This window comes from Stylophora pistillata, chromosome 3 (assembly GCF_964205215.1).
Source record: "Stylophora pistillata chromosome 3, jaStyPist1.2, whole genome shotgun sequence".
Classification (NCBI taxonomy): domain Eukaryota; kingdom Metazoa; phylum Cnidaria; class Anthozoa; order Scleractinia; family Pocilloporidae; genus Stylophora; species Stylophora pistillata.
This window is the reverse complement of record NC_142521.1, coordinates 20,675,001-20,692,716: the sequence shown is the minus strand read 5'-3', so window position 1 is coordinate 20,692,716 and position 17,716 is coordinate 20,675,001. Positions and strand designations below refer to the sequence as shown.

At 37.4% G+C, this 17,716-nt stretch overlaps 1 protein-coding gene and 1 long non-coding RNA gene across 3 annotated transcripts; one reads left to right on the top strand and one right to left on the bottom strand.

Moving 5' to 3' along the window:
- Positions 1-965: 965 nt before the first annotated feature.
- Positions 966-7,480, top strand: LOC111332880 (uncharacterized). 2 transcript variants are annotated; one of them, XM_022938348.2, is made up of 4 exons: positions 966-1,160; positions 4,512-4,890; positions 5,682-5,895; positions 6,247-7,480. In XM_022938348.2, the coding sequence occupies exons 2-4, from the start codon at positions 4,543-4,545 to the stop codon at positions 6,501-6,503; spliced, it is 819 nt and encodes a 272-aa protein (XP_022794083.1). In that variant the 5' UTR covers positions 966-1,160; positions 4,512-4,542; the 3' UTR covers positions 6,504-7,480. The 2 variants fall into 2 exon arrangements, with proteins under 2 accessions (XP_022794083.1, XP_022794084.1); XM_022938349.2 differs by lacking the exon at positions 966-1,160 and adding an exon at positions 3,093-3,188.
- Positions 7,481-8,536: 1,056 nt separating this feature from the next.
- Positions 8,537-13,031, bottom strand: LOC148734989 (uncharacterized). Its single transcript, XR_015999355.1, has 5 exons — positions 12,769-13,031; positions 12,227-12,291; positions 11,823-11,995; positions 11,407-11,514; positions 8,537-10,071 (listed from the first exon to the last, which is right to left on the bottom strand). It is a non-coding gene; the product is annotated as an uncharacterized LOC148734989 (long non-coding RNA).
- Between the last annotated feature and the right edge of the window lie 4,685 nt (positions 13,032-17,716).

Sequence of the window (17,716 nt, the reverse complement as noted above, 5' to 3'; positions counted from 1 at the left end):
ATCAATATCGTGAAAAACTTAGTTCTAAAGTCAAAGAAGTGCTTCGAAAATGCGAGAAAAACGAGAACAGTGCTTCTTTACAGAAGTGTTGGTCTAAGAAAGTTAAAGTTGCATTGTAGCACGCCGACAGGGACTCCAAGATATGGATCTTCACTTGAAATTAATACTTGTTCAAAACTAGAACCATGTAATTTAGTTTTGAAATAAGTGTGCCAATATCAGAAGAAAAAAAGTGAAACGAAATTTGAAGCACGAGTTACGAATTCTGAGGTTTAAGACGCATAATTACGACTGAATCACTAAATTAACAATGTTGCTAATCTTTTTGGAGTATTACGAACTCCTCAGTTATGATTAAGATTGGAAGTTATGCGTTCAGAATAGAGTTGAAATGGTAAATTGGCCACCGTAATGATTACAAAAGCTGACGTTTCGAGCGTTAGCCCTTCGTCGTTAGCCCTTCGTCATATCATTCGCTCTGACGAAGGGCTAACGCTCGAAACGTCAGCTTTTGTAATCATTACGGTGGCCAATTTACCATTTCAACTTTGTTGATATATCCAAATTATTTCGTTACTCCCACCGACGCAGCCCCAAACAGTTTCTTTGGAAACTATCAGCCTTCGTTCAGAATAGGGGTCCTGCATCTTTTTTTACTTCCTCCCTGTATATATATCAAACAAAATAAACTCAAAACAAAAAGCTCAGAAAACATACAATACGAAGTATGCAAATTTTGTTCGCGGTCTTTCTAGGAAAAAAGACAGAAAGGTGATATAACTTGACTCTCTCTATCTCAAGGGGTCAGGGAATCAACATGTGGTTTTCTGTTATACAAGATGTTAGTGAGGTGTGAGAGCACGTTTAAACTTTAGGAAAAGTACCTCGGTACCAGCTGTTTGGAAATATTTAAAGTTCTTCTCCTTATGTGATAAAAAAGTCCTCCTAGTTATCTTTAGCCAACCCAAGACTAACGAGCGTGGGCTGTCTGGGTCATGTGACAGGCTCATGTGACCGGCGATTGGCAAAACAAACAGCAAAGCATTTTCATTTTCAATTTTTAATTGTCAATTGCAAGCAGAAGTAAAAGTTAGGTTTTCTCTCCAAGCTTTCACTGTTTTCCTAGTTTTGCGCAGTTCATTCTGTGTGATCTAAAAAAGGTAAGTAAACTCGACAGAACTAGTTCATAATTATTCTGTAGGTCAGTGTTGAGATCGACCGACCTTGTTCGCTGAGTTAAAAGGCTCACATATCATTCGCTCAAGGCAAAGTTCCTCTTCTCCCAAAGAAACATGAAAAGCATTAATTTCCTGAATTGAGCTAATTCCTAGATAGAAAATGATGTAAAGATTTCTTTTCTTGAGCTGCTCATCGAGGAATGGTCGTAGACACTGAAAGATTAAACAAACCGAAACATTTCCGTAATACGGATTTTGAATATCAAAGTGAAAAAGGGAAAGAACAACAACTATTTGAGAGAGAGATCTTTCTTTACGGCCAGGTGACATTATGCGGTAAGATAGGACCGTCTTAAAAACAATTCAAATGTCAAATTTCAAGATATCGTTCGTCAAATTCCCGGCGTTAATATCCCATTGAACTGTTATAACCATTCAAGAAAGCATTGTCCGTTAGTGGCTTCTTTCTTCAATTCCAAACTTGGTGGGTAAGTAAAATGGATTTTGAGCTAATGAGACCAAATGGCAAGAACATTTGTCAAAGCCGTAGCATGTCAAAATAGGCCATAATCTATACCATCGTCACGTACTTAACAAAACCTCCTTGAAGATTTGAAGCATACAATGAGTCGGGATGCAAGGTGTTAAATTAGGGTGACTGAGTACGAACCAGAAGATATGTTTTGTATCATTTCTATGATCTATGGGATTAAAAATCAACACGCCATGGTTTTTGTATCTAGGAAACTGTGACCTTTTTAACATCGCTTAAAGTTTGATGGTTTTACCCTAACAGTAAGCTTTTCTTCCCTTCCTTTTTTTAATTTTCGACTTGCGCATTTAACTGTAGAGGTCGAAAAATGGAGCGAATTTGCTGTAGAATTAAAGAGAGATTGTTATGACCTTCAACACGTATCTCTCTTCCTTGAATGCGTCTCCTTTTCTTGGAATGAACAGCTTTGAAAGATTAATTTTCATCCCGATAAAAAATTTCTACTTATGATCGACTCAAAATAATCGTTTACATCTTTTAATGAGTCAAAAAAGAGAAAAAACGACCTAGACTTATATATTAGCTTTTGTAATCATTACGGTAGCCAATTTACCATTTCAACTTTGTTGATATATCCAAATTATTTCGTTACTCCCACCGACGCAGCCCCAAACAGTTTCTTTCGAAACTATCAGCCTCTAAACTTATATACTTGGGGTGAAAATAAAATCAGTAATATTTGGAGATAACAAATTTTAAGAGCAGAATCCAAGAGAAGCTTAATTGGTTTACATGTCTGCGTGTCACAGTTTCGTGGATAAGCCAAAAATAAAATCACACAATACATGAGAATTGTTAACATTTGAAAAGCGAATTATCGAACACATAAATATGTTATGATAAATTCTACGAAGCTGCTGCGTCATATGGCGGGCCAGTTATGTTTGCCAACTTCAGTTGTGAAAAGTAAGAACTTTGTTAATCATCCATTGGAGAAAGCGAAGAAAATTTCGACTGTGTTATCAAAGTTGGGTAAATGATATCCCACAACTGAAAAATTACGAGATTTCGTTTTCATAACTCACCTTCGACATACGACAAAAAAGCCTTCAATTTTGTGCCGTTTTGGTTCCAACGACGGAGTAGTATTTTTGCGTTCGTATGTGTCTTCGTATGTATCATGAAATACCTCGGTTATAAACCAAGCTATTCTAAAACACGCTATTCATCGTTTCTTGGAAAATGGATGTCATGATTATTCAGGGTTCCAGGAACTTCAAAACGTATCACAACTTCTCATTCTCTTGCCAAGCAGCCAGACTTCTACTTATCCCTCTTGCTGCTTTTTGTATTCTTTTGGATGTGTAGAAATCATAAAAATAGGTTTACAAAAAGCGTTTAAAAGCGCCATTTTGAACGACGACTAAGACTATTTCTTTCAAAGTGAACCCGTCACGCGAGTGGAAAGCTATCTATGAAGTTGGGTTACGAAAGCTATTCAAAGACAATGAGGCTAGGTATGTTTCTTTCTTTCCCTGTATATTCCAGCTTGAGATCAGAAAGGTACTGCAAATGTTTTTTGACCCTGGGATAAGTTCTTGATTGAATCCTTGTTCTAGAATTCAAGTTGGAAACGAAGGTTATGACTCAGTGAATCACGAACGTGATTGCATGGAGTTCACTCAAGTGAAAAATGTATTCACATGTCTTACTGGATATCTTGTTTGTTGATACTAGTGAGTTAGTTTCTAAGAAATAGATAGGAAACTCGCCAAGTTTAAAACATGGGATTCTCCAACACAAGTAACACTCTCTTATTAAAAGAAAAACTAAATACGTGCTTTAGTTCAGCGAAAGTTCCGAAAGATTAATGAATCTGGTAATTGCAACAAGACTGTTGTCCCCCATCTAGCGAGTGGCATAGATCGCGATCGATGTCATTCGACTCTTTCTTTGTTTTTAAGAAATGTCACTCTTCAAGGGTGATTAAGTTTTACTTGATTTAAAGAGACATCATTGACAAAAACTTCCTGGATTTGTTTAGATAACCACGAATTAGGAATGATTCTGTTATCAATTATTCTTCAAAGAAGCATTGAAGATACTTTGAACTTGTATGCAATCGATCGTGGTTTAATTATCTAAGAGTTTTCCATGCAATGGCAAAACTTCGCTTCAAGGGATTCGACGCCAAAAGTCCTTTGTTATTATAAGCTTAAATAATGTTGATCCAGTATCAATAAATATGGTATAGTATGTGTTAATCAAAGATTTCTAGAAGAAAATCGAAAGTTTCAAAGAATGTACATAAAGGTAAATAAAACGTTCCCCACGTAATAGGTCATAGTGGTATACCTAACAGTCCGTCTCTGAGTTGGACGGTCAAAAAAAAAATAAAAACAATGCTAACTACCAGGGTGTTGGAAAATAGCACTAGTTGTTGTTGCGTGTTTTAATTTTTTTTTGTTTGTTTGTTTGCACCAAACTCGATATCCTACGTTTTAATGATTAATAATAATAATAATAATAATATTTATATAGCGCGCACGTCAAAAGCTTCTCGTGGCGCTCTACAATACTATAAAATAATAAAATAACCTAATGCACATAAATAAAATCCAATCAGACAGAAGAGAATTACTAGTTACAAATTTTAAAAAGAGAAAAGTCTCGATGTTCTTTTTAAAAATAGTTACGGAGCTAGATTTACGAATTGAAAAAGGAATAATGTTCCACAACTTAGGTGCGCACACAGAAAAAGCTTTGATTATGCATTGATTAGGCAATAAACCAGAATGTTAGAGCGTAGGTCTAAATCAAAGCTCTGCTTAATCTGGCAGGACTTTCCTGTTTTGAAGAAATAGAGCCACAATGGGGGATTTGGATGATCATGAAGAGCCCTCACGAACCCCTCTTCAAGAGACTGGTGGTCGACAAGTTTTGGAGGAAACCCAACAACAAGCAAATGAAGCTGAAATTCCATCGGCAACAAAGAAGCTGGCCGAACGCATAGCAGCCCTGCTGATATTTTTGTATATCTTATTTAAGAGACCCAGAGCATTTGTTTGCACCACAGCGCGTACAGTGGTTCAATGTTTGCAAATACCATCAGTTAACGTTAAAGAACGAGCCCAAATGAAACATGTCGGCAACGAAATTAAAGATCAACTAAAGGAAATCTGCCAGGAGGAAAGCAAATTGAAGGAAAAGGTGGAAGAGGTAAATTTTCTTTCTCAAGATACTCACGGCATTATTTTAACTAGCTTAACGACAGTGCTGTATTAGCATTTCATCCCTATTGTCCTGTGTTCTCGCTTTAGATCATACAGGAAATGCTAAATTAAGGGCAGATCCTAGGACATCTATGCTGTATAACCACTGATCAAAAAAATTTCGGAATTCCCACCAAAATAATCAAATGGCAAAGCAAGCTTCAAGAGCCAGTGCGCAATAATAAACTCCAAAATGGCTGACACAACTTCCACCACAGGCATAATTGTTACTGATTCCACCCACTCCATGATCGAAATGTACTATAACTACTATAAACACCGCTTCCTACATCAGTACCATTACTAGGTAACAAATGCCAACTATAATACTTAACTGCCACCATCAGCAAAACTAACTCCTAAACCACCTCATTGAAACCGCAATCGTGCGTTGCCACTTAACTATCAAACAACATGATCCTGAGTTCGAGATTTCTATCGAGTGATAGTTGATGAGAGAAAATCCCGAACAAAACATCAAGCAAAGAAATCAAGAGTGAATTATCTTAATGTTTTGGCTTAAGTCTACAGGTCCCTTAAAAATTAACAAAGGGATAGGCTCATGGTTTATTTAATTCTGTTTACAACAGGACATTATTGAGGTACTCACTGTACTCGCCGTATATTATGGAACAGAAAGCGACAAGAGAAGCCAGTCAGATTGTAACAATTAAACTAAAGGGATAATAAAGTTACCTATGAATAAGAGTCTTTTCAAGTGTCAAAATCATTTTGCAGTTTGTCAACCTCCGTCGCCATTCAACCAACGACTTGATAAGATGGGAACAGGATTTTAGGATCTTAAGGGATCGTTTAGCCAAATGTGGAGTCGATATTGACAGTTTACAAGAATTGGTGACGAGAGTGCTAACAGAAGCGCAAACTGCGGTCAATTGGGCGATCTTTCAAATAAACGGCACGGGGCTTGTCCTCGCAGGTGCAGTGTTTGGACGTAAGTCGATCTTTCTTTTACTAGCAGTTGCGTGTTGGTTTTAGTTGCATCTGACATTGACACTCATACGAGTGCGAGGGGGTGTTTTCAACTTGATCGCTTTGCTATAGGACCCCGCTCGAAATCAAGCCTTACTCTTAAAAGGAAATAATCCCTAATGCAAGAATGTAGCGCGTAAATACCTCCTACTACTCGAGTAAGAGGTCCGCAATAAGATACAGCCCCGTCCAACGATTGGAAAATTTATTAATCAAATCAAACACTGAAGCAGTGAGAAGTCGCATTGTCTCGATCCACATCGCAAATGACTACGGCTCCTATTTTCAATGCCCTGTTTTCATCTTTCGTTAGATTGCTATTATTGGGCTTCCATGCCAGGCCTTTGGGAAGGTGGTACGTTGATCCTAGTGTTGATTTACCTCTTACGCAAGGTTCAAGTGTATCACATCAACAATCAGATGGTCCATGAAGGCAACCGAGTCACAGGCGAATTGGAAGAATCCAGGCGCTGTTACATGAAAAGCAAAGTAACCATAGGGGACCAACCAAAGGAGGGGACCTTGCTCTCTTTAAAAGAGATGGTGCATAAAAAGATTAAAAGCGAGTGATTTGATTTGCAAAAGGCTCCAAGAGGCTAGGTTAGAGAATTCTAGGTAGCCTTATTCGAAACAAATGGTTGCACAATAAACTTACTCCTGGCTGTAAAAAAAAAATAAAAAACTCAAAATCTTGAAGCGAAAGTGAGAAGATGCCTTGAAACCTTCTTCCCTTCTTCATACGTTGTGCAACAGTGATTTTGCTAGAACTTAGCTTGTTGTTTTTCCAGTTTGCAGTTGGAGTTCTCAGTGAACGAAAATAATTAGAATTCACACGAATAGAATACCACGAGGAGGCCTCTTGGAGTTAAATGAACGACTCGAATCATCATGCTTAATCAAGTAAACCTGAAACATAACTCACAAAGTTAACTCATAACTCATAAACCTCGAGATAACTCTCATTCAGGGACGTTTAGAGTTAAAGATATATGGATATAGCTACTTTGCAGTCTTATAAATTAGTAATTAAGGAGTAAAGTTGGATAGCCTTATATACCATGACTGGCCGAGTTTACGCAGCCACAAAATGCTAGTTGCCTTCTTTCACCTTTATCCGCGCAACATAGTAGAAACACGAAGCGACCATTGCGAGTATGAAACAATTGAAGTCAGACTCTAAACAATGTATATGATGTTAAGTGGTGTAGCTAATATTATTTAGACAAACTGTTTCTATATTACTCGATAAATATATTTATAGGAATAAACAAGGTGCAGAAGGCTTCCAACATTGTATTTTTTACTTTCTTATTGACTGATCTATTTGTTTCAAAGTCCCTTTGATTGTCGTAAATCATATTTATAAACCAGCTGACACGTAACTATTAACACGTAACTAGGTATAGCTATAGGTTAAAATGCAGATGAAAAATGTTAGACAATACAGATCGCTGACGATGGATTCTGCTTTTGTATGTTTTTAAGCATCTTTTGAATAACTTACTCGATTGGTGTTGAGAAATAAAGGGAAATGTATATCAAATGGACCTGAGGGAAGTTCCCCAGTCAGCTTCGTTGGTTTTATTTCAACTAGGTTTTTCAGTTTTTGGTGTTGAGAGACAGTCGGGAGAAACTCTTCCAAAATGAGAGAACTTATTATCTTATCAATTCAGTTAGTGATACTGGTGCGGAAAACAAAAAAACTGCCTTTCCTGGGACGAGCTAACGTTGCGAAGGAGAACATGTCATATGGCAAGTCTACTTCGTTTCATAACTGTTGAAAAGCGGCGAGGAAGAAGACATGTCTGTTATCAGGCTGAAAAGGGTCGAGGAACAGCTGCTTGTGCAGTTATCGAGCTGGTGTAAAAGTATAGAGAACATTTAAAAGCAAGAAAGAGAGATCGACCCAGCAGTGGGTAAAGCAGCTATAGGCCCAACAAGTCGAAAAACAGCAAAACAATTTATCCGTCAAGCGTAAAATTTGAGCTAAATTCAATTGCGAAGAGCACAAAAGATGCTGTTGGGTCTGGCGTAACACTTTTCAAGAGAAAGATGTAATCAGCAGTGCTGATTGCTATTAAAACTACCTGTTTATCTTGATATGAGTAATCAAGTAACACAATTGTAACAAAATATTGGAGAAACTATACCATCATATATCCTATTATAACATAATATCATATATTATATTAGGTATTATTAAAACCTGGATCATTGGATAATGCAATTCAGGACTTTTTAGTGGCTTAGCCATTACGGTATATGAGCCAATATACCATAATCTAATATCTGTACATTGTAACATCCGGTTTCTTCTTACAAAATAAAGTCGAGAAGATTTGTCTAATATCTTGGGGGCGTTTTTTTTATAATAAAACAATTGTTCCACTCGCGTTTGTTGGTTATGAGATGATCATAGCCAACTCGACGCTACGCGCCTCGTTGGCTATCTATCATCTCATATCCAACGCGCGCTCGTGGAATAATTGTTAATTATCATTACAATAATATATTCACCTTAGGCTCAGTGAACATTGCTTAGTAACGTTAACTTCTACGTCGGCGAATAGTTTTTAATTACAATATGATAACTACAGCAAAATTACAAAGTACAAAGAAATAAATATGGTAAAGAATTACAATTAATTCGAAGTTCGAAAGCTGAAGGATATACATAACAATCATCAGACTCAATGAATCCTAGCAAAAATAGGGTCAATTACCGCCATAAATTCTCCAGTACATTCAAGTTTGCAGGAAGTCATTAACTTTATCCGGTAGGTGCCACTCTGCTAGTACTTACAGTAGTTCTGCTAAGCACAAGTATTGATACATTTCTTCAGTTATCTCAGGTTGTATGGAGGCTACAATCCTGTATAAGGAATGGCATTTGACTCCAGTAGGATAAGCCAAAAAAATTCGACCTTGTAGCACTCCCATTACGCAAAAGGTTTGAAATTGCACGAATTATGTGTCGGGGAGTCAAGGAGATGGTAAACGCTCCCGATCGCGCGAAGTTAGTTGGTCAACTGAGAAAGACAATAAGCTCTAATTATAAGAGCTTCTGATCGCAGAACGTTTCCTGGTCGATTGGAGAGTCGATAAGTTTAGGTAAGAGCTCTCGATTGCAAGAGGTTTTGTTGGTCCATCGGATAGATGATGGGGTCTCAAAAGTGCTCTGATAGGAACTCCCAGCCACAATATGTTTTTTGTTCAACTAGAGAGTCAATGGGCTCTAATAAGAGCTCTTAGTCGCAAGAAGATTCTTAGTCGATCGAGATGTCAACGATCCCTAATAAAAGCTCCAGATCTCAAGACATTTGTATTTCGATCAGGGAGTCAATGAACTCTGATAAGAGCACCTGATCGCAAGAGAGATTTTGATCAATCGAGGAGTCCAAGAGCTCCCGAAAAAAAGAAGTTTAATAGAAGTTTTTGGATTGGTCAGGGTGTCAAGGAACCCTGAAAAAAAAAAACTCCTGATTACGCGAGAAGTTTGTCGATTGATCAAGGTTTCAATGACTTCTGATAAGAGCTCCTGATCACAAGAAGTTTATTAGTCGATCAGGGATCAGTGAGCTCTGGTAAGACCTCCTGATCGCGAGAAGTTTTAGTCAGGGTGTCAAGGAAGCTCATTTGTAACCGCAACTGACGTATTATTGTTCTCTGGGTTTCAGGTGATCATAATCCGATCTCAAACCTTTTGTGTAGTGGGGATGCTACGTAGCGCCTTTTTCAACCTTTATTGAAATCTACTTCTCGACTTTTTTTAAATACCTCAGCAAGCTGTAATCATCAAGGACGGTTTGTTCAAAGCTGGGTTAAGATAATTTAGAGTTAGTGTAAAATGTGATTTCAGTTCTTAAACCTTAAAACGAAAATTCAGTTTAATTCATTTTATCTGTAGTTGATGATTGGATGCTTTAACAAGAAAATTGTGCGAAAAAGGCTTTTGACAAAAATAAGATAAAGAGCCCCGGATTAAAATTCAACCTTGGGTTGGCGCTAATCGCCCTTCGAACAACTGAGCCCAGAACTACAAGCTAAGACTTTTTTACTAGCTGCTAAAAAACTTTCCAAGTCACCTGTGCTACGGTCAAGTTCACTCCCTTTCTGGAATATCTTCAGCTGGATCATCCTGTTGCATGTAAAAAACATCAAATATGACTCACATATTCAAATAATTAACTGAATCAGAAGTTATTCTTTTTTTGATAACCTGCTTCCTTTGATGTTAAAGAGGAAGGAACAAAGGTATCGAAACATATACTATTTTTAAATGAAAATTAATTATGGATATAGTGACGAAAACATCCGTAAACCTATAATTACAATCACCTTTTCAAGTAAACAAACCATGATGATACGTAAAAAATGAAAAAAATTATTGTAAACAGTTTGACTTAAAAATTCAAAATCTAATACTACTCTATAATTCTATGGGTTGATTACTCGTATTAAAATAAATCGGCAGTTGTAACATCTTACTTTTGAAAAGTGTTCTGTCAAACTCAGTTGCGTCTAAAGTACTTTTCGCAATTTAATTTTTATATCTGTCGTGTTTATCACTTCCTCGGACAACTGACAAAATGCGGGGTAACCATTTTGAAATCTAACGAACCTGCTACCTCTCATCAACCATACTAAAGTAAATTAGTATATACACACTCAGTGATCTTGGCGTTTCAAGCAATCTGATTGGTTCGCTATCTCGGGCTAATCAACAATGTACATCTCCGAGCGAGTGGATTATGTGAAAAACAAAATGGCGGGCGTAAACTCGCGTTTCGCTAAAGTTTCAGAAGCAGAAATTGCCTTTAAGTGGCTTCCTTTTAATTGTGTCGAGATCACTTCGTGTGTATATACTAAAACAATTATTCTTTTCAATCTCGGTGAATAGTGGCTTTCGGGAATATTTACCTCGCCGCTTCGTGGCTCGGTAAATATTTAGCCACTATTCACCTCGATTTCAACGAATAATTGTTAATTAGTACTAAAGCAGTCAAACTCTCAAACCATCGAAGCTTACAAACCTTCAGCGCTCACAAGCTGAAACAGTTTAACAGATAGAAATTAACACTTTTGCTTGTAGTTTTTCAAAGTAACTGACAAGATCTAGAAGTGGTATGTTCAGGGTAATCCGGTCGAATTGTGGCTCATGAAAACCTTTTAGTTTTTTGGCATGAGTTTTAGTTAACAAAGTGCTAAATATGCTAAATAGGCTTTTTTGTGAATTGACTACGGCATGACTGCGACTGTATCAGATGACGACTGTCGCGGTGGAGGGGTTGACAACAAACGGGACAAGGAGCTATTGTTGCAGTGGCATTGTTTGCAAGCGAGATGACGGACTTCGGGCACCTCATGCTCCTAGAATGACCACATGCCAGGCTAACTGGTTTGATCATAGCTTGTACGCTATGATTGAAAAAAATATATATCAGTGGTAATTTGAATCCCTTGAATATCTTACCTTTATGTTTCCCTCAAACAGTGTTTTTTAGTTTTTCTTCCCATATCCTGGCCCACTACCAGCCAAATGACCGTTAGTTGTCGCTGGGTCTTGCCTGTTGACGCAGCACTAAAGATTTTAGTAAATGGAGCATTTTAATGGTGTGATCTCACAGCAAGATAGGTTTTTACAAGTTTACATATTCTTACTTTCTGTTGAAGATGAATGATTTCATGTTCAATTGGATGTTACAGGTTTATGATATAGTAGCTCTTTGAAACTATAAAACAGAGGGAAAGAATGCTTTTTTTCACTAATCTTCTCAATCTTCACCAGAAGTGTAGTGCTCTGATCTATTTGGATGAAATAGAGTGAAACTCTTTTCTGCAGTTTGTTTGATAATTATTTACAGTTATAATCATTTTTGCTATACTTACAATCCACAGCTTCTTGAACGTTGATTCCCTTTCCAGCGGGAGGATCTTGTCGAAAAAATCTTGCAATTTCTTGAGCAGACATTTAAGGAGATTCCTATCCATATCGCTGTTGCCAGATGTTTATTGAGGTGTTCCTATTTTTCCTGATTAGCAGGTTTGTCCTTAATTTCAGCCTAACATGGAATTAGAGAATTTACCATTGAAATTTAGCTGAATGGTGCCTTTTTGAGATCGCAATATCTTATCAACACTGATAAACTCTGTGAAAATAGTAACTATTAATGTGGGTGATGCCCGTTGAAACTAACAGGAACTATTAAAAAAGAGAAAAAAACAGTCGCTTTTCTAGTCTTAATATTTTCTTACTTAAATCTGGAATCATTAACTAAGTGGATTTCAGTTACCTTGTAAACGCCTCCTAGATGGAAATGAAGGTGAACTTTATTTCCAATCTCCATGTGCCCCTGTTCTACAATAATGATAATAATAATAATAATAATAATAATAATCTTCATTGTCTCAATATAAAAGTACATATCTCAGGTTACAATGTTAAAAAGATAATCTAAGAGTCATTTAATATTAAAAAAGATAACCTAAGAATCATGGAATATCAAAAAAGATAATCTAAGAATCATGGAATATTAAAAAAGATAATCTAAGAATCATTAAATATAACTAGACAAGCTTACTTTTGGCATATTGTGAGGGCCATATATTAGAAAACTTGTGTAAGTTAATATGTTACCCTCGTTATTTTGTTACCCTCATTAATTTAAGATGTATGTATGTATGTATATCGGACATTTTCTAATCCAGTCTTAAACGTCTCGTAGTCTTCATGTCCTTAAACAGTGCTACGGTATGGCTTCCTATGAAATGGCGTAAAGGAACAAAACTAAATGAATGCATCATAGTGCGTAGCATTGTAAATACACTATCTTACATGTATGTTCTCTTATTTCTTTTTCCAGCAGAAGCTCGAAAGGCAGTCCAGCCCCAGGACAGATTCCTGGTGTTCTTGTGGGTTTCCATTGGTCATCAATAACTTTCTGGCAAGATTCAGCCACGTATGTCTTTGGTAGTAAGTACTCTGAACATGTGAGCTTATGGTACATGTTAGCATCCTGAGAAATGGAAAACCTATTCATAAATGTAGAGGATAGTCCTGATTTTTTTCCTTCTCTGTTTCAGGTAGGCTTTCAAAAGCATTCTTTTTCTTCTCTGTTGGTAAATAAGACATAAAACAAAATGTTTAATCCTATAATAATGTCCATGAAAAACTTATGCGCTTTTGATCGGCTAAAAATGAGTGCATTCTCATGTAACACGAGTGCAAAGTAGCGCTAGCACTCTCAAAATTTGACTCTTTTTGACATTTTTCGTGTACATTATTGACCAATAATAATTTGAATTCTCTTACAATTTGGTGGAATAAGCGCTTGTAAATTGTTGTAAAAGGCTAAAAAGTGCACTTGCCCTACGGGCTCGTGCAATTTTGTTGTTATTGAAAAATTTACTCGTGTTTATCAACACCAAATTGCACTCGAAACCATGTTATTACCTTGATTTAATGCATATATGCATTTCTGAACTCTTGACATTGAGATAACACATGTTATTATCAAAATACACTCCGTATAGTACAAATAACGCTCAAGATTAGTACAAAAGACACGCGGTATTTATACTTCAGAGAACCGGTTAGACAGGTTTTCTTGCATCGCGCAAGTAGAGAATTGGATTGAAGTTACAAAAAAAAAATTTGGATCTATAAATCATTTTTCTGACGACGAAGAGTCGGAATAGCTGGCAAATATTGATCTAAGTTTCTTAAATAAATCGAATGGAGAAAAGCAGTTAGACGAAATTAAAATTTCATCACTTATTGAAGAAAATAGAAACAGCAACACGACAACGCGCCAATTCCGTTCACATACTTCTGTCAAGCACTCCCCGTAAATAAATATCCATGAAATTCGTCCACACTGAAATAACAATTTGGCGTGTTGGATAATAAATAACTTATTAAACGTTTTTTTGTGTAGTATCACTGAGTACTTTTACTAGTCATTTGTATCTTGACTCACCCTTCGGGCTCGTAAAATACGGCCCAACTCGTGAAAATATTCAGCGATACTACACAACAAAACGTCTAATAAGAAATATTTATTTTTATAAAGGCTTTTATTCTTATTAATGGTTTGTTATAAACATTCTAGACGTCAATTATATTAAATCGTTTCGCTTTGACAAAGGGCTAACGCTCGAAACGTCAGCTTATTAACTCTTTGCGGTGGCAAATTTACTATTTCAACTTTGTTGATTTCACCAAATTACCTTGATACCCCCACCGACGCAGCACCACAGAAACTTACCCAAAAAAACAAAAGAGTAACTTTTTAAGGAAGGAGTATCCTCAAGGTGGGCAGAACAATGACCTAATAGTCAGTCAAGGGATAATCCTAAAAGTGCGCGAAAAACTGACCTATCAATCAAATGAAAGAAAATTCCTTGAAGTGCGCAAGATACTTATTAGTAAAAATACAGTGAAAGAAAACCTTCAAAAGGCGTAATATTCTAACGTAATAATCCAATCAAAGATTATCCTAAAAGTGCGTGAGATACCAACGCAATAATCAAATATAAAAAATTACCCACAAGTCAACAACTAGTTATGTACAAAATTCCATCGGAAAGGTCTCCATCTGATTCCAGAACGACACTTTTGTCATTTCTAGAACTTCAGTCTTTTTCCGTGAGACCAACAAAGAGCAGATAACAAGCGCGGTTTATAATTACTCGATAGTCGATATTTGACCGTTCTGTTTTGGGTCGATCCTCCCTTACATTAGAATGCTTTCAAAAGGAAGTTTTCTTAGGTTGTATCTACCAGAAAAGAAAAAAGAAATAGAGAACAATAATCAAACGAATGCGAACCGAGATCCTAGAAAACGGAACTCTCGTTTCAGTTTGACTGTAGATGCGAGGATGGAAGGGAAAAATAACGAATTGATAACGTTTGAATTCTGTGAACAAAGGGGGTAAGTTGGGAAAGCAATCATGGTGCTGAGTCAGCGGGGGTAACAAAGTAATTTGGTTTTATCGATTGTTTTGATAAGGTAAATTGGCCACAGTAAAGGATTTAAAATCTGACGTTTCTTGCCCATTCGCGCTGACGAATGCACCTCTGCGACCAGAGGACCTTCGATCTGCCTAGAAATGTCGAGAAGGAAGATCAAAGGGACCTCTGCTCGCTGAGTATCTGACGATGGGCTACCGCTCAAAACGTTAGCTTTTAAACCCTTTAGGATAGCCAATTTATATTATCAACTCAGTTGATAAAGCCAAATTACTGAATTCTGTGAAAGCTTAGTTAGTAAATCCTGGCTCGTTTGAGCTGCTTTTACTACTGCAAGTTCCGGGTCTTGTTACAGGAGATACACGTGGTTTAAAGTGTTGTGGCGATTGGCTGTATTGGGTAGACTGGTTCTGTAAGTCGGCGCCATGGCCCTGGCCATGGAACCGGCAAATCCAAATGCAGTGGAGGGATGTTAAATCGGTAAAAACGGGAAGCACTATAAAACTCGATAGCCATTTTCCGGACCTGAACTACGAGGCAAACTAAACCACGATACGAAAATTTGATAAATAATATTGCCAGAGTAATATATATATATATTCTGTATGCGAGGGAAACCCTGACCAATTACGGATACAGGCTAATTTCAATTAAACAATTACGGATACAGGCTAATTTCAATTAAACAAACTCTGTATGCGAGGGAAACCCTGACCCTGTACACCCCAAGTAATCATACTTGAAACCCAACTAAGGATCTATTAAAGATACACGACCGAAGTCAACTTAGCGGAATATCAATACATTAATGTAGAGCGAAGTATATGGTTGTGGAGGAAAGAAACAAACAAATAAACTACGCTTTCATCCAGACAAGCCTGTTTCGTGGTTGCCTACTCATCAGGGGATGGCGCCGAAACATGCGAACTCTCGTGGGAAGCTTCCTCCTATCTCAACTCTAGCACCTTAACATTAACGTAGGACTTTGCCGAGGCGACGGACTAGCCATTACTAACGCTTCACCCAGAGACACAGAGAACACCAGGAAAGAAATATGTCGCATCTTTAATAGTAACGGACTACGCATCACCATAGAAGTTAGCAAACAAATCATTAACTTCCTAGACGTCACATTTAGCCTCAACCAAAGCACCTATCAGCCCTTCACTACACCGAACACTGAACTTCAATACGTCCACCGCGAGAGCAACCACCCGCCCATCACTACAAAGAACATTCCCGCCGGTATCAACAAACGCCTTTCATCTCTATCTTCCGACAAAGCATCCTTTGACCAAGCCGTCCCTCATACCAGAAAGTACTCGACGAAAGCGGATAGATGTTTTTTTTTTTTTTTTTTTTTTTGATGACTTCATCAATCAATCCAATCACTTTATTTAATCACGGAATCCTTATCACTAAAAGAAAAGTGGTCTTCAAAAGAGCCGTGCTTATTAATCCTAAACATGTAGTACCTAATACTTTACAACTATGACTTAAAAACTACAATCTATTACGAAGAAATCTTAAAGTAAGTTAGTAATATTATACAATAGAAGAATAAAAGCTATTTAAGGTAGTGGCCTGCTTAGCCTCAACTGACAGACTGTTTCATGCTGCTGCACCCCTATAACGAAAACTCTTTTTGAGGGCCTCAGTATTCGGCCGCGGAATAAACAAGTTGTGTTGGGTGCCCCGTAAATTATGCTTGTGGATGGTATTTACGCTGGTGAATTTGTCAGACAGGTATTCGGGTACAAGGTTATTAGCAGTTTTAAACATTAAATATTTCAATTGTTTTGCACGTCTGTCAGTGAGGCTTTCCCATTTGAGGGCACGAAGAATCTGGGTAGATCTGACATCCCAACCAGACCCTGTTATTATACGTGCCGCCCTGTTTTGTAGTTTCTCCAGTTTTGACTGAGGCCATTTCCAATACATCCCCACACAGCGCTGCAATAGTCGAAATGTGGAAGAACCAGTGACTTATAAATTGTGACCAGGGTACCTTGAGGACATATCGGTCTTAGCCTCCTAAGGGCAGCAAGTACTTTAGTAATTTTACTGGCGACCCTGGAGAAATGGGCTCCCATGAGAGTGTTTGATCCACCTGAACACCAAGACATTTGTAACTATTGACTCTTTCAATTAAGTGTTCATCAAGGTAAATACAAGGTTCACTAGGGAGCGAAGAGATTTTGTACCTTGTGCCTGTAAACAGACACTTCGTCTTGAGGACGTTAAGACTTAAACGGTTAGAGTCAAGCCATTTTTTCAGATGGCTCAGATCGCGGGTCAGGGATGAAAACAGCTCTTCAGGGTCATTGGAGGCAAACGTGAGATTAGTGTCATCGGTGTACATTCTCACATCTGACAGAAGGTCACAGTTGGGAAGGTCATTAATGTATAATAGAAATAGTAGGGGCCCGAGGATTGAACCTTGGGGCACCCACAACGTATGCGACTAGTTTCAAAATTTACATTATTAATAACTGTAACCTGAGTTCTGTCAGTGAGGTAGTCTCGAAAAAGGTTAAGGCTTACACTCCTAAACCCATACAACTCCAGCTTTGACAAAAGGATCTATGGTCAATAGTGTCGAATGCCTTTTTTAAATCTATAAACAGAATGGCATTCATCAAACCATTATCGATGTTGAGATACCAATTGTTTGTGATATCAATGAGAGCCGTCAGAGTAGAGTGCATGGGTCTAAAGCCAGACTGATATTTAGAAAGTAGGTTATTCTCATTTAAATATCAGTATACCTGATTGAAAATTGCTTTTTCAAAGAGCTTAGCTATTACATCGT